Source organism: Emydura macquarii, unplaced genomic scaffold, assembly GCF_026122565.2.
Source record: "Emydura macquarii macquarii isolate MOO-44397 ecotype Brisbane River unplaced genomic scaffold, CSIRO-AGI_Emac_v2 contig_1119, whole genome shotgun sequence".
Lineage (NCBI taxonomy): Eukaryota > Metazoa > Chordata > Testudines > Chelidae > Emydura > Emydura macquarii.
In genome coordinates, this window is record NW_027131256.1 from 9,492,730 (window position 1) to 9,514,689 (window position 21,960).

At 45.6% G+C, this 21,960-nt stretch overlaps 1 protein-coding gene and 4 non-coding genes across 5 annotated transcripts; 4 read left to right on the forward strand and 1 right to left on the reverse strand.

Moving 5' to 3' along the window:
* Positions 1–434: 434 nt before the first annotated feature.
* Positions 435–506, forward strand: TRNAH-GUG (transfer RNA histidin (anticodon GUG)). Its single transcript has one exon. It is a non-coding gene; the product is annotated as a tRNA-His (tRNA).
* A 615-nt stretch (positions 507–1,121) lies between these two features.
* Positions 1,122–1,193, forward strand: TRNAD-GUC (transfer RNA aspartic acid (anticodon GUC)). The gene has a single exon. It is a non-coding gene; the product is annotated as a tRNA-Asp (tRNA).
* Positions 1,194–1,738: 545 nt separating this feature from the next.
* On the forward strand, positions 1,739–1,810 carry TRNAH-GUG (transfer RNA histidin (anticodon GUG)). Its single transcript has one exon. It is a non-coding gene; the product is annotated as a tRNA-His (tRNA).
* A 615-nt stretch (positions 1,811–2,425) lies between these two features.
* On the forward strand, positions 2,426–2,497 carry TRNAD-GUC (transfer RNA aspartic acid (anticodon GUC)). Its single transcript has one exon. It is a non-coding gene; the product is annotated as a tRNA-Asp (tRNA).
* Positions 2,498–4,707: 2,210 nt separating this feature from the next.
* On the reverse strand, positions 4,708–21,284 carry CPOX (coproporphyrinogen oxidase). Its single transcript, XM_067546132.1, has 7 exons — positions 20,532–21,284; positions 18,250–18,393; positions 16,917–17,027; positions 15,511–15,652; positions 10,394–10,612; positions 7,490–7,594; positions 4,708–6,756 (listed from the first exon to the last, which is right to left on the reverse strand). Exons 1-7 carry the CDS (start codon positions 20,977–20,979, stop codon positions 6,669–6,671), a joined length of 1,257 nt encoding a protein of 418 aa, XP_067402233.1. The 5' UTR covers positions 20,980–21,284; the 3' UTR covers positions 4,708–6,668.
* Positions 21,285–21,960: the final 676 nt, after the last annotated feature.

The following is a 21,960-nucleotide window of genomic DNA, read 5'->3' on the forward strand; positions in this document are numbered from 1 at the left end:
TGCAGCTCCAGAGAAACAATTCCCCTGCAAGGCCACCCCTGTTTTCGTCCCGACCATGGCCCTATTGTCTCGCTTGCCCTAGAGAAAGCCTCTCCACCGCATTACACCTCAAGGCCTAGATTCAGGAGCAGCACGGCGAGTCCTGTTTCAGACATGCGAAGGGAAATACCGTGTCTAAGGGGCTGAGGGCAATCGCCAAGCCAAAAGGGGCGGCGGCTGATGAAGGGACGAGGAAGAGAGCCAGGGGGACAGGCAGCACGGTCGCTTGGTGTCTTCTTCCCTTTCGTTACGACTTCAAGTGTGAGACTACTGGGGTGACTTGAGAAAGACCTGTGGCGGTAGGGGAGGGAGTGCCGCCCCCTCCCTCCCCGAGAGCTCCGAGTTGAGCGGTCTGCAGCGAGCAGCCGGGCCGTCTCGGCCCTGCCGGCTGGGTGGCCGTGATCGTATAGTGGTTAGTACTTTGCGTTGTGGCCGCAGCAACCTCGGTTCGACTCCGAGTCACGGCACGTGGTTTTGTTGCGGGGTCCCCTAAAGCGCGCCTAGTGGCTCCGTTGGCAAAGAGAGCCGCCGGCTTTAGGCTTGGCAAAGGGCAGTGAATGGGTGAAATCCATCGGCAGAAGAGTGATGGGGAGGAGGAGCATGGCTGCTTCCTGAATGGCAGCGTCAAGATCCAGCTTCTCAGATCCTGGAAAGCGCTGTGTTGAGGAGGTGCAGCCACTGCGCCTTGACAGGAAGGACCTGCGGGAGGGAGAAGCTGCGTCCGCCAAGAGGAGCCACGTCCGAGCTGGTGATGGCGTGAGTTTGAGGAGCGTCTGGCGTGCCGACGGGGGAGCTTTAAACTAAAGGTTTGTGAGAGGACTAAGGTGTTGAGCAGAGCAGCCCGTGGCCGAGGGCAAGGTCCCCGTAAGGTGTTGCGAGGAGCTGCGAAGGCCGCCAAAGCGGCCCGGTGGGCAAGCGCGTGTGAGGAAAGAGAGGGCCTTTCCCAGGGCTGTTGGTGCAGCCAAAGCCTTTTGGGAAAAGAAGGGAGCAAAGGGTGTGGCTGCGCAGTGCGGACTGTGGTGTAGTGTGAAGGATTCATTGGCCGTGCTTCAGCCGCCTGGAGCAGCGCCCCCGGCCCCCGTTCCTCGTTAGTATAGTGGTGAGTATCCCCGCCTGTCACGCGGGAGACCGGGGTTCGATTCCCCGACGGGGAGGGCGGCCCCTTTTGAATGGGGAAAAGGAATGCCTTGCCCCCTCCCCCCCCCGGGTGTTGCTCATGTCCTCCTTCTAGGGCGATTTCACGTTTGCACCCCGCCGGTTTGTTGTGCAGCTCCAGAGAAACAATTCCCCTGCAAGGCCACCCCTGTTTTCGTCCCGACCATGGCCCTATTGTCTCGCTTGCCCTAGAGAAAGCCTCTCCACCGCATTACACCTCAAGGCCTAGATTCAGGAGCAGCACGGCGAGTCCTGTTTCAGACATGCGAAGGGAAATACCGTGTCTAAGGGGCTGAGGGCAATCGCCAAGCCAAAAGGGGCGGCGGCTGATGAAGGGACGAGGAAGAGAGCCAGGGGGACAGGCAGCACGGTCGCTTGGTGTCTTCTTCCCTTTCGTTACGACTTCAAGTGTGAGACTACTGGGGTGACTTGAGAAAGACCTGTGGCGGTAGGGGAGGGAGTGCCGCCCCCTCCCTCCCCGAGAGCTCCGAGTTGAGCGGTCTGCAGCGAGCAGCCGGGCCGTCTCGGCCCTGCCGGCTGGGTGGCCGTGATCGTATAGTGGTTAGTACTTTGCGTTGTGGCCGCAGCAACCTCGGTTCGACTCCGAGTCACGGCACGTGGTTTTGTTGCGGGGTCCCCTAAAGCGCGCCTAGTGGCTCCGTTGGCAAAGAGAGCCGCCGGCTTTAGGCTTGGCAAAGGGCAGTGAATGGGTGAAATCCATCGGCAGAAGAGTGATGGGGAGGAGGAGCATGGCTGCTTCCTGAATGGCAGCGTCAAGATCCAGCTTCTCAGATCCTGGAAAGCGCTGTGTTGAGGAGGTGCAGCCACTGCGCCTTGACAGGAAGGACCTGCGGGAGGGAGAAGCTGCGTCCGCCAAGAGGAGCCACGTCCGAGCTGGTGATGGCGTGAGTTTGAGGAGCGTCTGGCGTGCCGACGGGGGAGCTTTAAACTAAAGGTTTGTGAGAGGACTAAGGTGTTGAGCAGAGCAGCCCGTGGCCGAGGGCAAGGTCCCCGTAAGGTGTTGCGAGGAGCTGCGAAGGCCGCCAAAGCGGCCCGGTGGGCAAGCGCGTGTGAGGAAGGAGAGGGCCTTTCCCAGGGCTGTTGGTGCAGCCAAAGCCTTTTGGGAAAAGAAGGGAGCAAAGGGTGTGGCTGCGCAGTGCGGACTGTGGTGTAGTGTGAAGGATTCATTGGCCGTGCTTCAGCCGCCTGGAGCAGCGCCCCCGGCCCCCGTTCCTCGTTAGTATAGTGGTGAGTATCCCCGCCTGTCACGCGGGAGACCGGGGTTCGATTCCCCGACGGGGAGGGCGGCCCCTTTTGAATGGGGAAAAGGAATGCCTTGCCCCTCCCCCCCCCCGGGTGTTGCTCATGTCCTCCTTCTAGGGCGATTTCACGTTTGCACCCCGCCGGTTTGTTGTGCAGCTCCAGAGAAACAATTCCCCTGCAAGGCCACCCCTGTTTTCGTCCCGACCATGGCCCTATTGTCTCGCTTGCCCTAGAGAAAGCCTCTCCACCGCATTACACCTCAAGGCCTAGATTCAGGAGCTGAGGACAATCGCCAAGCCAAAAGGGGCTGGCGGCTGATGAAGGGACGAGGAAGAGAGCCAGGAGGACAGGCAATGAGCTCAACCTTTGAACTGCTACAGAGAGATGACAAGGCAAAAGGCGAAGCTTCCTGGTCCCTTTCCGGGATTCCTGCCAAGACTCATAGCAGGGTGTTTGTGGGGATTGTTGTAACCATCATCCAGATTTCCTTATTGAAAGCAGTTTTATTAACACAACAATCCCCACAAAGCCTCTCTGTTGGGCTGGGTGACTCATTCTTTAGAGTAATTTGCTGATATCTCTGATAATAAAGTGTTCCCTAAAAATTGACACCAGAGCCTGGTAGTGAAATGGGCTCTCTTTGAAGAGAGGCTGCTTACTGCTGGGTTGAAAAGGGTTATGGGAAAAGCCAGTAGAATTGGGACTGGATACTTGTTTCTGTGAGCTGGAGGAAATAAATCCGCTGGCCCGAGAAATAAAATTAATTGGAACACACAAGTGGTAGGATCCAAAGCCCAATTTATTAGTAAAGCATCACCTTACCCTCTTCACCTATAACTACCTGATACAATCAGGTACTTGCTTCCTTCCAGCTGATGTCTCTCAGCAGGGCCCAAGCATAATTTTTTCCAGCCCACTAAAAACTTGTAACACAGGCTCCCCTTCCCACACACGGACCCATGGGGGTTGCAGCCTGGGCTGGGCCCCCCAGGGCCTCTGGGCCCATGTAAACTATACTCTTTCCCCCCACCGCCCATGGGGTGGCCCTGTGTCTCTGCAGCTCAGTTTTCTGGGAAAAATGCTGTCATGCTATTCTTAGCTAGAGCTTTTACTAACCTGAGGCTATAGTGCAGCACACCTTCTGCCTTCATTAGCATTTCCTTTCAGCTCTCTAGTACACCTTTATTACAGCTGCTTGAGTCTCTCTCTGATGGTGTTTGTTGTCCAGTGACTCAGTCTTTCTGATTCCTACCTAGTGCAATAGGCAATGCATCACTGTGATAAACTAAAAGGCCTAAATTCAATCCTGAAAGAAAGCAGCATTTTGCTCTTTTGGACACACAAGGGAGCAATATTCTGACCCTTTGCAATCAGATGCACTTTCTACTCTCATCAAGGAAGTAACTGACATTTTATCAACTTTCTCTTTTAGTTTGCTATTTTGAAATACTCAAGACTAAACATTTGAAGGAAAAATCCAACCCCCTTGCATGAAAATACTTGGGGCAAGCAGAGCTGCTGGCTACTTAGGGAGGGTGGTAAACTGAGGAAATTATGTTAATTCCTCTTAATTCACTGAGTGAAAATCTCAGATCTCTTCGTAGCTACATGTCTCCTAGAGCAGCCCTAGCCCTTTCTGTTCAGAGAATAGGACACTTTATTCATCTACAATACTTGCTGGCTCCTTTTCCCCTTAATAAAAGAAATTAACAGGCTGCTCTTGCCTAATGCTCCCCTGGAGTAAAATCCTGGAGTGATGGATGACTCTCTCCATACTTAAGGCTGGACTGGGCCATTATCAGCATGGTTTTGTCCCCTATAATTTCACATTAACAACTATATCTCCTGCACAGTTATGTCAGAAAAGAATTCACCACCACCAGGCCCCGGTTTAGGGATCCTTAAGTTGGACAGTGGAAATGTCAGAGGTTCTCGCTTTTGCCAAAGCTTCCCAATTTACGGACAGGGGAAGTTGTATCTCAAAAAGAAATTGGCCCAGCAACTCGACCTTTAGCTTTCTCTGAAGGATAGGGCCTTGTATAATCTCTGGGAAGCGTGATGGGTGCCTGTGGAGTTTTCGTACCAAAGAACGATGACATAAGGGCCACAGAGCAAAGCTACCAGTTCTCCACGCAGAGTGCAGGAAGTGGAAAGAGTGAAAAATCTCTCGTCTCTCAGACCCTAGCAGTAGCTCAGGGTTTGTCTGTGTGTCAGGTACAAGAGCTTGATGGGTCTGAGCTGAAAAGAAACCCAGGGTAGTTGCTTTGCTCCTAATGTTGCCTCTTGCAGGCACAGAGTAGGCTGCATGGAATGAGTTTCATCTGGAATGGCTCAGTCTTGAGACCAAGTTCCTAGAAGGCTATAAAATTTCCCAAGAGAAATGAGCAGAAGCAGCACTCCGATTCAACCCAGAATCTCCTATTTACTAAGCAGAGGCATTTACCAGCCAGACCCTCTGACCTGGTATTCCATAGTAAATGCTGCAAACCCCAGATGTCATTACTGAATCGTGTTAGTTGCTGTTCAAAAAATGAGGCATTGAGTTTTCATACTTAGTGCAAAGTCACACTGATAACACCCCACATCAGCATCAACCCTGGTGCAGGGTCACGACAGTCAGGAACATTAAGATCAGTGGATGGAGAGGACTGATCCTGTAGATGCTTCAAACACAAAAAACCACTGAACTCCATATAGGGAAAAAATCAGCTAATGAAATCATCTTGTCCCAGAGAGATGAAGGAGAGAATGTGCGACAGATCTGCCAATCTTGTGGTGCCCGCCTAGGCTCAGGAAACCCCCCCGTCCAACATCCTTGACTTTGTTTCTGGTTCAAGCTTCCCCGCCATCCCTTATGGCAATTAGATAGCATAATCTTCCCCTTGGAGCCTCCACGTAGAATGGGCATCTTATGGCAGAGTGATTTGCTCAAGCACTAGTTATGAAAATCAGGCCTTCCTTTACAGCATCAGCTATTATGTAGCAAATTCTATACATTTTTTTTACTAACCTCAAGTGTTCAAAAAATGAGTCAGAGGCCAAATATCAGGAGTGGCATAAAAATCGCAGTAGTTAGGTTCTTTTTATTGGCGTCTTGGTTTCTAAATCTTAGAATTATTACACTATGTTCATGGTTTCAGGCTTTTCTCTGGAAGCAGGAAGCTGAGATTCTCCTGTAATTACTTGCCTCTGAGAGCCAGCGCTTTAGGAAAACCACCAAATATCGTACGATTGATGATAAAATTGCAAGGGCTAGCATTGTTATAGATAACTGCTTGTGCTTAGCATAGCACTCACACTCCTCTTATTTGTGAATAGGATTAGAGTGGATTGTTTACTACACTAAACAGTACCTGTGATTTATTTTAATTACTTCTATAATTTTTGCTTTCACCATGAGAAACCAGTGACACCAACACATTTGCAGCTCTTGCCACTGTATTCAGTTTCACAGTAGTGTCAAATAGCAAACAGAAGAAAGCTGCAAATGCCATTCTGCTAAAACAAACAGGGCACATTTTTTAGATTTTGGTTTCTAAAAACATTTTAAAAGCAACCACCACCCCCATGGAATTACATGTGTCAAGTACATTTTTAGGAACTTAGGAACAGATTTTAAAAAGTATTTGGGTGCCCAATCTAATTGGGTGCCAAGTCCCATTGAAGTCAATCGGAGTTAGGCACCAAAACACCTTTAAAAATCTGGCCCTTCGTGAAAAATAACTGATATAAAGTATTTGAAACTGGATTTAAAAAGAGGTTTAATACACACCAAAGAGAGAGACTCATTTAACTACAAAACAAATAAGAACATTATTTTAAAAATGTTAACATTTCCTGTGAATTTCCTAACAGCAAGCAGTGTAAGTTAGGGCACAATTCCCCTTTAGCTTGGAAAACACTAAGTCCTTATGTGAACATTTCACAGTATTTTATACCATTGTATGTTTAACGAAATTGAGACAGTTACTGAACATATTAGTTGATCCTACTGACATCTCACGTACTCTCCAAACATCAGACAGAGAAAAGTGTGTCAGCTAGTGGAACACTTCAACATGCAAAGCGTGACAAGCTGACAATATTTTTAAGGCACATGAAAAGAATATAAATCCAAACACTGAACTGCCACACAATGGCAGTTTGAGGAAGCCGGCTGGTAAGAATTCATATAGTTTGCTTATAGTTGAGTATCTCCCTCAAGCTGTTCATCAGTGCACCCAGTCTTTGGGATTGCGCAGGACCGCTAGGATTTCAGCTTCTCTGGACTTCTCTGGCGGCGTGTGCATGTATTCCCATCTGCACATAACAAAGAGGGGATAGAGTTATTAGTGTGTGGCTGGCTGGATACCACTTGCCCAAAGCTGTGTTCTGATTGGATTTGGATGGCTGGGACTTTCTGTGGATGCCACAGCCACACACAATGGAAAATTGCTCTCATGTTAGGAATATATATTCCTACGCACATTATATTCAATGTATCAGGGGGGAAAAAAAAGCTTAGGTTTCAACTTCCCTCTTGCCGGGATGCACCAAACTGCAACAAGGTGTCCCTTTCAGCCACTGCTTAGCTTATTTCATTGTCTAATGTCAAAGGTAAAGGAGCTTTGCAATAATCCAAGGTCGATTTGTATTTTCAAAATAAAAGGTAAAATTGTCCACTGAGCAACAAGCTCTTGCTGAAATGGCAGGGAACCATAAAAATGTACAGAGGGCAGTGGAGAAAAAAAGTTAAAAATATTCCAAGCAGTAGAAAGTATTTAACCTTTTCCATTTTCTCATTCTTTTACTAGGAACTACTTTCCATGTAGCGAAGGGAAGCAGTGTTTGAGTACTTCAGCAGATAAAACCAGTCCATCCCAGCAACATGCTGGGATCACAACCACAGGATTGGGAAGTGATATAGGTGAGAAATGATCTGCAGGTATGTGTCAGGTACATTTCCTTCTGCCGATACCTGGCCAAGTCTGGACAGCAGGAAGGGAAACGAACAGTGTTCTAGCATGTGAATAACGTGCAACTTTTCCTTTACCTGGCAGTCAGTGGCAGAGACATAAGGATGCTTTCAATCCTGGATCCTGGTGTTGCAAGGCCAAACTTTGTACCTCTGTCATAAACAAGATTGAACTCCACATATCTGTGGGGGAATAATACAGATACAAAAGGGTTAGCACAAAAACAAGTTTACTGTGAGATAGGTCGATGTTTGCAAGTAGCAAACAATGGTCAGCTTGAGTCTCCTTGGCCCAAGAAGACACCAGAACAAAGAGCACCGGTTTGGGACCAGCTGTTCTTGTGCAGGAATGAATACGTGGCCTTGTCTCTCCGTGAACAACAACAGGAAGTAGAGACTGTAACTGCAAAAACAGGAGTCACAAAATAAGACGGGTAGGTTTCCAAATAAGTAAAATGAATTGACTGTCAACTCAATGTGAACATCTACTCCATTCGTGATCAACTCTTTGGGAAAATATTGGAAACAACCCTGCAAGCTAGAGATGCAGCTCACTACATAAACGCACAGGCAACACATAACATGCGGTCTGGCTAAACTGTCAATGGAAACTCTTCACAGTTATGATCTGACGCTATATATATTTACCTCCTAAATAAAATACAAGATGAAGGCAGCATAATCTTTAGCAAGTCTCCAAATGAGGTTTTCTAATGAAACAACTACTTAATGAATTTATAGTCATCGTGTTCTGGGCAGCCTTTCTGTCCAAAGGGGCCAAATGCGCTTACAACACTGATCTTCCCAGCATGCAGCTCTTTACACAACAGGGGACATTTGTCCAGCTAGACTCCCTTTTGACTATTGTAAGGATCTGTGGTGGCCCTGCCCTACAGCTAATATGAAAAGGATAAACAGTCTCCCACTAGGAAAGACCTGCAGCTGCCAGCACTTATACAAGGATATGTCGGGCAGTCAACTGCAGGGAATTATAAAATGCCCAGCATTCCAGAACAGTGGCAGAGAGATCTGGGAAAAGGCAGCTACATTGTCCAGCAACCCCCACCTCCCAATCCTCCGCTTCCTGCCCCCCACTGCCAAAACTTGTCTGAACTCTGTCCAGGCAAATCATTTGCCAGCCCTGCTGGGATTGTCCTACCATAGTTGCTGGACTAAAAACCCCCCGACTCAAAATTCCAAACATTTCCCCCAAGAGTGGCTACAGATATATAGCTTGCACTTTTAATCATTTCATGATTTAAAAAATAGGAATGAGGTAGCACCTACCAGTGCAAAAATGGATGCACCTCTCTTGTACAGGGTTAAGAAAGAAGGGAATTAAGATAAATTTTAGTGGAAAGCATTCAAGATAGATTACAAAAAGCTCAATCCCCACCTAAATGCTAAAGCTCAGAGACGCTTGCTGAGGTACACTGTTTATTCCATAAGTAAGAGGTCAGCATGCAAACTGGGACCCCTGAAGCACTGTTCTGGATCAGCTGTCTTTGTCACCCTTTTTTGCCTCAGCCCCTCAAATGGGAGAACGGAACCCTGCAATGCACAGCTACTGCCCCACTGCTTTCACTGTTGCTCCAGCATTTGCTGCGCTGAAAAGAGTCCTTGCAATTCAGCAGTGGCTATCTTAACCACCAGACACGTTTAACAGAGAGACACTGAGGGGAGGGGCTCCTAATTTTCCTGCAGAGGAGTGAAGATAGGCCAGCTCAAGGGACATCAGAAGTAGTCAGCAGTCTCACAGGGCCTTCCCTGCAACCTAATGAAAACCCATTTCCCCACAACCCTCCAGAGACTGCCACAACCATTCTATGGGCCTGATCCTGCAATGCCCTGTTCACGTGAGTAAAGTAAGTGGGATTGCTCAGGTGAGTAAAGGCTTTAGGACAGGGACCTAAACTCAAAAGCAGTCATTCTTTTCTATGACTTCTTCGATTTTCCTTTACTGGTTCGTTCACTTTCTTTGAAGAAAAAGAGGAAACCAGTGAATAAGAAATAGCAACACATGCTTTGAGTAAAAGGGGCCGTTACCCAATGTTATTTTTCACCATGTGGAAGGAAGTACCACAGCAATTAATAATAGCATTACATCTGAAATTTACAGGGGATTCTCAGTCCCTTCAAATTTCTTATGCTACAGAGAATTTCTAAATAGACACAGAAGGAGTTTTGCCAAAGCAAGGTATTCAGGTCTGAAAGGAGTGCCATATATGCAGTAGCTCCTTTTCACTATGTATCTAATAACAAAGAAACCATCTGAAAGCCCAGTACAATACTATGCTTCAAGAGACATCTTGCCTCACTAAATTCCACTACAATAAAGATTGGCCTCCTAAGGTGAGAGAGAAATTAAAAAAGAAAGCTCTACATAAAGCACTCTATTGCTTTCCTAGTCTGCATTCTTCTTTACCATTGTCCCCGGGCATACTCACTTTATTACAGAACATGAAAACACAAGTCTTGTACTAGTGGGGATGGCCAATTTCCTCTTAGTTTAAAGACCTTATGTTTTACTAAGGAGTGTCATTGTTAGTGCTCAGGACTCTCTTTGAACTCTTAAGAGGTTCCGTCTGTATATTCTGAAATCCTTGGAACTCGCAAGGCAAAAAACTTTATTCACAACGAAGAGTTCAATTTGTATTGGCAAAAGGAGTATAGAATCCTACTTCTAAAACAGAGTCACAGCCTGAACGTGTTTAAAAAGTTGAAATAAAACCCTATAAAATGCTGCTGTACCAACTTAACTAGGATTTTCAGGGTCTATTTTTAAAACATAACTTTGTGAATCTGCAAAGATTCTATGTGGGAATGTTACAGGAGAGTTCTCGGAAGCTTTGCCAAACACATGCAAGTTTCCTTCATTTTGTGATGTAGTTTATATGTAAAAACAAATAATGTGACTAAAAGGAACCAGTCTCACTTTCTCCTCTTCCCCACTGAGTGACATTTTCTTTCTTCATTACTCACCTCCCTCTACGAAGCTGTTGCCATAACTTTTCATCTGGTGTGAAGGAGTCATGGGAATGTTTCTTCACAATGGGAATGTAGCAAGGCACAATGGCTTCGGCACAACTCTGCACAAATTGAAATGCTTCTTCTTTTGAGGGAGAGTCCAGATCATCGAAGAATATACCCCCAATCCCTCTTCGCTCACCACGGTGCTTGATGTAAAAGTAATCATCACACCTGGAAGAAGCAGCAACCAGATGTCAAGGGTAGTGCACGAAGTTCAGAGTAAAAATATCAAAAACCCAGACATTAGACAGGTGAAATGCAGATGAAAGGCCAAATCCTGCAAGGTACTGGATGCCCTCTTTGCCCACTGACTTAAATGAAAGCTAAAGGTGCTCAGCACCATGCAGGACTAGGCTCTACATTACCTACCATTAAGGATTAGATCATACTCTCTGTATAAAGAAAGAGGACACTGCTTATCTTGAAAAAAATTAGCTACTGCACAAGTACACACAAGCACAGCAGCAGATTTTGAAATATGTGGCTATGTATGCAAGCAGTCTTCAACGGTGTAAGTCCACACCTTTCACCTTACCAAGGAAACTGGGCTAAGTCTTACCAAGGTGCATCTGGCAGATCTCGGCAGCCCTTGTTCCCAAAACTGTACAAAAATTCACATTTCATTTTGTGGGATTTCACACACAAATTTTTGCCATTTCACATTCTCCCTAAAAAATGTTTCCTTTGCAATTCTGATGAAAGGTCATGTTTTTGCAGATGTGTTGAATGAGAAAAGCACATTCACTCAAAAAATAAGGAAGGGCCCCCTTTTACTAATTTTTTTTTTTAAAGCTTGGAAAATTCAAACCTTAGCAACATTTGCCTATGACAGCAGGCCTATTTTCAAGCTTATGACAGAATGAAAAAGCCTTGATATCACAGTGGCTGTGCATTTTGAGACAAAAAGAGGATAGTTCGACCCCCAATTTCCCTCTTCCTTGTTAAAGGGTTCCTCTGAGGAGATCCCATCTCTCTCTCAGTACTAGCTGCTCACAAGTAATAAAAACAAAAATGTGGGGCCATACATACACGGAAGATGGAGAAGTTGCTGTAAATAGAAAGACGTCTCTTTTGCTGGGAGAATCAGCTTTTTATTCCAAGGTGGGTGGAAGGGAAACTTAGAATTCTTTGAGGGGGCCAACAAGCATGTGGACAAGGGCGATCCAGTGGATATAGTGTACTTAGATTTTCAGAGAGCCTTTGACAAGGTCCCTCACCAAAAGCTCTTAAGCAAAGCAAGAGGTTATGGGATAAGAGGAAAGATCTTTTCCTGGATCAGTAACTGGTTAAAAGATAGGAAACAAAGGGTAGAAATAAATTAATCAGGTTTCAGAATAGAGATAGGTAAATAGCGGTGTCCTCCATGGTCCGTACTGGGAACAGTACTGTTCAACATAATCATAAATGATCTGGAAAATGGGGCAAACAGTGAGGTGATAAAATTTGCAGACGATACAAAACTACTCAAGATAGCTAAATTCAAAGCAGACCGTGAAGAGTTACAAAGGGATCTCACAAAACTGGGTGACTTGGCAACAAAATGGCAGATGACATTCAATGTGGGTAAATGCGAAGTAATGCACATTGGAAAACAATCCCAACCACATATAAAATGATGGGGTCTAAAATTATCTGTGACCACTCAAGAAAGATTTTGGAGTCATTGTGGATAGTTCTCAGAAAACATCCACTCAATGTGCAGCAGCAGTCAAGAAAACTAACAGAGTGTTTGGAATCATTAGGAAAGGGATAGATAAGACAGATAATATTGTATTGCCTCTTTATAAATCCATGGTACGCCCACATCTTGAATACTGCATGCAGATCTGGTCGCCCCATCTCAAAACAGATACATTGGAATTGGAAAAAGCACAGAAAAAGGCAACTAAAATGATTAGAGATATGGAAAAGCTTCCATATGAGGAAAGATTAGTAAGTCTGGGACTTTTCAGCTTGGAAGAGATGACTAAGCGGAGGATATGACAGAGGTCTATAAAATCATGACTGGAGTGGAGAAAGTAAATAAGGAAGTGTTATTTATTCCTTCTCATAACACAAAAACTAGGGGTTACCAAATAAAATTAATAGGCAGCTGGTTTAAAATGAAGAAAAGGAGGTATTTCTTTATATTATGCACAATCAACCTGTGGAACTCATTGCCAGAGGATGTTGTGAAGGCCAAGACTATAACGGGGTTCAAAAAAGAACTAGATAAGTTCATGGAGGATAGGTCCATCAATGGCTATTAGCCAGGATAGGCAGGGATTGCTGTTTGCCAGAGGCTGAGAATGGCCAATGGGATGGAGTACTTGATGATTCCCTGTTCTCTTCATTCTCTCTGAAGCCTCTGGCATTGGCTACTGTCGGAAAACAGGATACTGGGCTAGATGGACCATTGGTCTGACCCAGTATGACTGTTCTATGTTCTTAAACTTAGAGAGAAGGCAGTGGAACAGTGTGTGAAACTCTCAGAGAATAAGCCTGATGAGAAACTTTCAAGTTAGGACAGAAATTAGCAGAGCAAGTATAAGTGCAAGCTTCTCTATCGGAGAAAGCTGGGTTCAAGGGCAGCATGCATGTCCTCAGACAGCTGCTTCTTGCATCATACATTGGTGCTGAGCTGTTTGCATAGGAAGTGATTCATCCTCCCCTCTTCATGGGAGAGGAAGGAGTATATTCTTCCCTGAGGCTGCCTTCTGAGTAAAGAACAATGAAGTCCATGCTGATTCCACTAGATTCTCTCCTCCTCCCCCTGCACATATACATGTCACTTGATAAAAAGTAATGGTTGCACAATCTTGCTTGTGGATATTTGTCAACACTTTAAGCAGACACACCCCACACTACTGGCTACACCAAATGTCTGTAGCTTGTTTTAATAGCTCTCTCATCTAGTAAAGGAACTGTAACAACTTGCACAGAGACAGGCTCTTGGATCAAGTCTACTATGCAAGAGATTCCGCAAAGAGTAGATCATCATATTCTCATTAAGTAGCATACCCTCTAGATAACAGCAAAAATGAACTCTCCCATCTGATTCCCACCCTACGCACACCACCCACTTTATCTCTCTCAGTCAGACAAATGCTGGCATCTTACAAAAAGAAGTCATCCTTCTTCAGGATACCATAGCTTGTGACAGATAAGACACTGGACGTAGAGCAACAAGCTCTCTCTCTTTAGGACTGAAAGGCACCATCAGCTGTGTCTTCCAAAGCAAGAGCACGTCAGTTTAAATCAACGTCTTTAAGGGATGCACAGCTGAACTTTCAATGCATTTATCATTGAAAGCTGCAGCTGATCACATAGAGAAAGCTCCCCTTGCATGCAACAAGGACAAACCCTTCTCTCTCCTTGTCAAAAAAAAGCCCTAGTTAGTTCTGGATAATATAATTTAGCCCAGTAATCAGCTGCTTTGTCTGACAGCGAAGACACTGGGGTTGGATTTTCAAAAGAGCATGGGTAGCCCAACTGATCCCACTGAAGTCAAAGGGAGTTTTCTACGGGTTTCAGTGGGAAGCAGAGTTAAACTACCTCCAAGTGCTTTTGACAACTGCACACTGGGATCTTGCCCCAAGAGGAAGAGGAATTGTTTAGGATGGGTTAACAAGGTACAGGATACCTGAGAGCAGAGGGATGAAAAGAGAAGGAAATTCATTAGCTTGGACTACAAAGAAAACATTTCTCACTGGAGAGCTCTGTGGAATAGTCTCCCAAGGAAAGGTGTGAAAGCTCAATTGTTTAAAACATTCACAAAAGAGATTAAACTGGACAAAGCCCTTTTGGTCTGCAATCCTCCATTGGCAGGGAATGGACAAGGTAAACCAGTAAGTCTTTTGCAGCTCTGAATGTCTAATATTAAGATGTCACGTTGTGGCTCCTGGCATCTAGCACCATTTCATAGACACTAGAAGAAAGTTGTGTGTGGTTTTGCTTTCTGACATTACTCCCCACCCCTATACCTGTATCTCCTGCTACTCTTCCCACATCCCTCCCTCCAAAGATACAAAATAAATATGCTTGAGTAGCATTGTATTATGAGGAGATATAAATGGTCTTGTGACTAGGTTACAGGAATGAATTCCTAGGTTTAATTCCTCAATATTTATAATGTACTCTAAGATCCTCATTTGGAAGGCAGTAGGCGACATATTACATCAATGAAAGGCATTGTCATCAATAAATAAAGCAGCTGGCATTTTCAGTCATCTATAACTAGCAAAAATATTCCTAACCGTAAGAGAGCCCAAGTTATATCATCGAAAATTTTGACAAGTTACATGTGTCAGACATTGTGCCATATTGTACAGTATTGTTTATTAGAGATAGGTTAGGAACAAGTGAAATTGTGAAAACAGAGCTGTTAAAAAACATATTAGTGCAAACAGTCCACATCAGAGAACTCTCTTTTCAATGAAGATTCCATTGAAAAACAGCAAGCTTGTGATTCTATAGCAGTCACTCCCATCAGAGGATCCACAGGTCTTTTCAGGGTGTAGTAAGTTAATCCTTACCATACATCTCACAAGGTCATTTATTATTTTCCTCAATTTTACCACTGGGGAAAGTGAGTCACACTGATGTTAAGTTACTTGCCCAAGGTGACACAGAAGATCTGTGGCAGGGACAGAGATCTGCGGGCACACAGCCACTCTGGGGAAAAAAAACCAGGCTACTTTTTAATTAGATGTATAAATGTAGATTTAGGACCCTAATTTTGGACACTCAGATTTGAAAGTTTTGTCCCATACGAATAATTACGATTTCCAAGTGCTTTACAGACATATCTGGCCAAGTGTTGCCCAGAAACACACTGGCTGCTCCAGCTGAGGTTCATTGGGAGTTGCTCATACATATCAAAGGGCCGAACCTGTCCCTTATAAACCTTACTAAGTATATATCATTCTCAGTAGATACTTAACTAAGATACCCAATAGTTTTGTGAGGTGAGCTAATTACCAACTTAAAGCAGCAGCATTAGCACAGCCTGTTTTGTGATACTCCCTGCCTTCCACAGTCCTTCTCCCCCCCAAGGTAAAAAAATTCAAGTGCATCTCCCCCACACATACCACTTCTTATACTTGGGGTACAGTTCTGGATTATGCTGATCACAAGCTTCCTTCAGCGTTTTGTGAAAATGAACAGCATCCTCTTTATTCAAGTAAGTTGGAGTAAGGTCAGTTCCACCACCAAACCACCACTGCTTAGTCCCTGTAGAAGACAGATACGCAACAACTGCTTTATTTCCAAACACAACGTTATATATAATGCTACATGTCAGATACAAAACTAACAATTGGAACTGCTTCCAAACATTAAATTCAAGAGGACCCAAAAGCAGCATTGTAAATGCTTAGTTTAAAGCTATGAGTGAATATGACTCATGAGTCCAGCAAATTATTAAATAAACCTCCAAGCCGGAAAGTTTGTACAACGTTATATCAGTCGCCCTGACTATTGCCTGTTGTCGCATTGTATCAATTGCAGAAGGTTAGCCTTTTGTAATTACTACCTTGAATGGGCTTACAAAAAATGTCTCAGGTTTGTAATGATAGTCAGAAGCCATCTACAGCAAATTAGTTTAAGTTAACCCTGCAGCAATCAGATAGCAGGGAAGTCACTTCACCTAAAAAGTTGTTTTGCAAATTGTGGTTCATGGGCCATTGGTGGTTGGTCACATGGTACTGGCTCCTCCTTGCGTCCTATTGCAAAATTTCATTAAAACAAGCTAGAAATAACCCCTGTACTTTCCTAATATTAGTTCTGCCATGGAAGCAATTGGTGTTGTCGCAACAAGGAAGTTATGGGATAGTCAATGGAGGAGAGGAGAAGTAGTTGGCATAATAATAAATGGAGAGGTGGTATCCATGAGACTCATTCCACTGAGATGGGGTCCACATCTGGAAAACCCTGCTCTACAAAGCAGTAAGTTTATATATATAAATTCTAACTCCCGCCACTTCTGTGAATAAATCTCATTTCACAAAGAATTCTCCTATTCTGACTTTTATCTCCCTGGATATTTTAGAGTGCACAGTCACATTTCAATATTTTCCATGCCCACCGTTCTTAAATCTAGGGAAGGACAAAAGTCAGTCTGGTCTACAGTCACCAGTCATGGAACAGTATCTAGAAGTTTCCTGGCATTTATCTAAGTATTGTGTTTTACTACAGCTTATTGTCATAAACAATTAGCTCGTACATTATATAACCGCATTAGTCAGAAGCACTTTACAAACAGTAATATAGTTGCAAAAACCTGCAAGATAGATACAAGTATTATACCCATTTTACAGATAACCGCTGAACTCTTATTTATGCAAGTGACTTACTCAATGTTACACAACAAATTTGTGGCATAGCTGGGAACAGAATTAGAATGATTTGTAATCCTGTACTTTACCCACTAGGTCACACTCCCTCCTTGAAGTTGGTCTCCATATTTCTATACATCCCAGACCATTATAAATCTTACCATCTGCTTCCTCAATTTCAAAGTATCTGTAGTTGAAGTGTATAGTTGGAACATGAGGATTCTTTGGATGGATAACGGAGCTTACACCCATGGCACAAAAAGGCAATTTACCTAGACAACAATACATACATAAAAAGCAGTTTGTTAAGAACAGGAACAATTTACATGCAGCATGTTTTATCCTGAAGATTCCAAACGATGGTTCCAATCCTGCAACTGGCTCTGCACGGAGTCTCATTGAAGTCGCGTGTCTGCTAACGGGGTCTGACCAAGGGAGCTAGCTGAAGAATTAGGATCTCTCTCTCGCAAACGCTGAAATGCAGTGCACAAGCACAGCACCAGCTCTTGCAATTTCCCCTTCCAAACAAACAACAACATTTGGAATTTGAGGAATTCAAAGCAAGCTCAAGTTATCAACAGTGTTCTGTCATTTATGACAGTGTATTTATGGTCAGAAGAGACCCCAAAATGGCACAGTGTAAGTCCTTATATGCTTGTTCCAGGCATGTCTTCCAAGTTATGCTGGCTTATTACAGTGACAAACAAGTATTATTAGGACTGCATGAGGACCAGGAGGAACTGGGTTCTATTCTGCCTTTTCCTTCAGCAACAAAACTACTCACCAAGTTCTAATTTACTTGGGGGTGGGGGTAGATGGAAGTTCCCTTTAGTTATGTACAAAAGAAAAACAGAAATCTAAACTGTATTTTTATATTGGGGTTGTATGCACAGTGTAACTGAACAAGATTTTTATTCATGAACAAATATGAGATGAAGGCGGCATAAATATAGAATACTATGGCATTTTTATTGGATCTTTTTTTACTTGAACTACACTTCAGTGTTACTGCAATGCTAACAGGATCAAAAGTTTAAAAAAAACCAAAAAACGAAAAAATAAAAAAACCTTCCAGCAAACATAATATGTCATCATATCAATGAGTCCTGTTTGACCTTGAGGTTATCTTAATAGTCCACATACCCTTTCAGCTTTGATCCGGGGATTCTGTAATTGCTTAAACACATTTGGCTGCATTTCTTTGGCCCTCAAGATAGAGCAACTATACAGGAACTGAAACTTATTTTGATATTCAAATCTTTGGAGATTTGAAAGCTTCCTAGGTGGGTGTTTATGTCTAGAAATTGTCATTCTAGAGAAGAGTTGTAAAGATAAAAGGAAATAATTTCATTCAGAAATGTGGCCTTCTTCAAGATCTGTTTAAATATGATAAGGCAGTTTATAAAAACAAAAATAAGACATCTGGACTTATTTGTCCACACAAGAATTCAGTAGCACTATAGGCTCAATTAGGTTTTAAGTAGCATAGTTTACCATTTTTGGCCTTCAGAGATTTCCCTCTGCTTCTCATCTGTTTTGCTGCTTCCTCGGAAAGATGCCCAAAAACTACAGAAACATTGACGCCTGCCTTCTCAAAGATGTTGCCATCCTGGAGCACACAACTGATACCACCACCACCTGTTAAATACAAATCCAGGAAAGTTTTGGTCTCAGAAACATCTTATCCTGCCAATTCTTAACACTGATTAGTAGTGTACAGATGACAATTAGATCTTTGAGAGCTATCGTGACTCCTTTGCTTACCCTGAATTACTGCAAATGGTATTGTTGATCATAAAATTATCTAGGTTTTTTTTTTTAAACAAATCCACATATATTATTTGACAATCACCTCCTTAAGCAGTGAATTTTACACACTGACGATAGACTGTGAGAAGTATCTAAACAGCCCATTTATTCGGTAATTGGAAACACAGACAATGCTGGAGTTACTAGAACCTGGTTAGAACAGAACTATAAATCAGAGTCACTTGTAACAGCAAGTAGAAACAAACAGCCAGATTTGATGTCAGATGTGCAGCACAGTTTGCTCCATAATTTTTAAAAAATATCCAAGTGGCAATGATAAACGGACTGCTTAAGTACCATGAGTACTCTCTTCTGAATTTGAATTTGTTTTAAGCAGCCCCACATCTCCAAAATGTAAGCTCTGATTACCAGGATACAAAACCAAAGGCTGTAATTAATACCACACTTCATTCTCAGTGTGCTATTATCATTCATTAAGGGACAAATTTTACCAAAATCTCTCATTTTAAAATACTACGATTACTCCAAATTATAGAGAATGGATTTTTGAAGTTTTATTTAAAACAAAAATCTAGCTCTTCTGATTGTGAAGAGAATCTGTGAAATGTAAGAAGACTACACTTGACTTTCAGACAGCTTCTGTGCTTCCAAAGCTATTCATAACTTTACTAAGCAACAGCAGTGTTTGATTAAAGAGACTCCAGTCAGCTTCACTGCTGCTATTCAGAACCTTGAATGCAATAACAAAACTGCCACAAATCACATCAGTTTCACTCACACTGCTGCTTGGGAAAGCAATGAACAGCCATATAGGCAAGAATTGGAGTTGTTCAGGAGAAAAGAGGATTCAAAAGAAATCTCTCTCCTATCCTGGCGGTCAGGAGGCTATTGAGGCAGGGTAGGTCGGGAGAGGGAAAAAAAAGATGGAAAACGATTTCTTGCAGTTAAAGCAAGAGGGATCTTCAAATTTATCAGACACCTACTAATCAAAGGCCAATATAGAAGATAAAGCCCCGAAGCAGGGTCCATGAAAAACATCCTGGTAGAAATCCCAGCAACCCTTCTCTTCCCCAGAACTGGGGAGGCCTGGGGATAGAGCCTGACTTCTCACTAATAAGTTTTTCTGGACTCATTGGTAGGGCCTAGCCTTCTTTTGTATCTGCACTGAGCTAATAAGTTTATTTTTCCACTAATAGGTGTCTGACAACTTTTTCAAGCCTTGGCCATTTATATGTTCTCCTTTAGCATCTGTGATAGAGAGTAGTGCCCAGAATTTCTGCCTTGGAGAGTGGAGGCAGAAATGTCATATCTGCAAGAAAAGTATTGTAAAACAGAGTAGCATCTGTCCACACATCAAACAGCTCTACCCATGTTTGGCAACAACTGATGATTGTATTTTGCAAGAGTTATTCAACTCTTTTTGATTTAACATAAATTTTATTTTACTAGAGGGGAAGTGATTGCTTAATTGTTGGAGACACAAAGATCTGTCCCTAGGAGTTCTTTATTTATTCTCAGAGAGCAAAGACCTCTGACATTGGAAAGGGAAGAGGCAAGAAGAAAGGTTATAAGCAAGAACAAAGAGTTAATCCTCTGGTTTAAACAAATACAAAATTTTCCAGATGATGCCTACAAGAGCATGCCTCCTTTGGGCACCCCTCCTTTTCTCTGATCAGGGACGACGTCCAAACAGATCAAATGACACACACACAGGATCCCTTTCCAACCCCGCTCATGACCAGCTGGAAAAGTGTAGGAGAGAAACAACTCCCCCGGTATCCGTTAGCAGTAGGCACGATCTACCCAGGGTGAGGAGAGGTTTGATCGCCCATCTGCCAATTTATTGTTATGTCCAGACCACATACAGCCAGGCGCAGACTCACTGTGCGCAAGGAACCCCCTGCCCTCCCCGACCCACGCGTGCAACTGACAGCCCCCGCACACGGGTGCACGCAGCGGGGCTCCCACTCCGCGCCCCACAGCCCCTCTGCCCCGCTCCCTGTCACCTTCTTTCCTCTCCCACCGGTCCACGGTGAAGGCGGCGCCGCGATCCACCTGGGCCAGGGCGCGGCACACCTGGCTCTGGGTCTCCATGATCAGCAGCTCCATGCGGCTCCGCATGGCCTGGCGCCGGCTCCGCAGCTGCTGCAGCCCGCTCACCGGGGGGGCCATGAAGCCCCCGCAGCGCCGGGACAGCTCGTCCTCGTCCTCCTGCTCCACCGACCCCCGCGACACCATCTCCGCCCGCCGCACCAGCCCGAGCCCGGCCAGCGCCGCCGCGGCCCCCGCCAGCCCGGCCAGCAGCGAGCGCTGCCCCGGCCGGACCCCAGCCCTGCCGCCGCTGGCGGAGGAGGAGGAGGAGCTGAGCCCCCTGCGGGAGACGGCCCGGCCCCGGGGGCATAGGCGCAGCGCGCCCCCCGCCCCGCGCAGCAGCTGCTGCAGCAGCAGGGACATGACAGCGGCCGGCGGCGGCAGCAGCAGCAGCCCCTCGCGCGCGCGCAGCCCGGCCCTGAGCGAGACCCGAGCCCAGCCAGCGGCGCCCCGCCCAGCACGGGGAGGGGAAGGAGCACGGCATGCCGGGAAATGTAGTTCCGCGCGCGGACAGCACAGCCCGCGCTATCGCTCCCCGCAGCAGCAGCAGCCAGCGGGCGGAGAGAGCTGCGCGCGAGGCACCCCAGCACAAGGCGGGCGGGGCTGCAGCGGGGGAGCGCGTGACGCCCAGCTCGCGCCCAGCCTGGGCCGAGAAGGCGCCTACAGCACCCCGGCGGCGGGGGTGACGGTTCCCCTGGCGCGTCAGGTGTCAGCGGGGCGAGGCGGTGTGGGCGGGGCTGCGTGAAGCGTGGGCGGGCGGTGTGGCACGTGAGCGCGTTGTGCCCAAGCAAGGAGGGGGGCTGCGGGGCTGTGTAATAATCCCACAGAGGCAAGACCCGCCCGGTGCACGGGACAGGGCTGCACGCTGGGTGTGCACGGGGGGGTGAATCCCCCCACGGGCGCCCCGGGTAGGGCTGTAGCGTTTCCATCCATTCATTCATATTCTTCTCAGCTGCAGCTTCGGTGACAGCTGGCGCGAGCGTCCGTCCGTCCGTCCGTCCGTCCGCTTAAGACTCGGAGGCTGAGGCAAACCGGGCTGGTGGGGTCCGACCCAGAGCGTGCCGTGCCCCCAAAGCGACCCTCACCCTGAGCGAAGGGCTCCGAGCCTGGGCAGCCGTGCGCTGTGGGGTGACACAGGCAGCAGTCTACAGGCAGCGGGGCGTTATCAGGTATGGTGAACAAATGAGTTGCTCAGAGAAACCGCGCTGCCCAGGCCTGGGGATGGTACTGATCCGTACTGGATGTGGAGAGAAGCCACTTCTTCTTGTTACTCTATTCAGTTGTCCTGTGATTTCCCCGTGGGCTGGCCAGACGGCCTGATTTTATATGGACCGTCCTGATAGT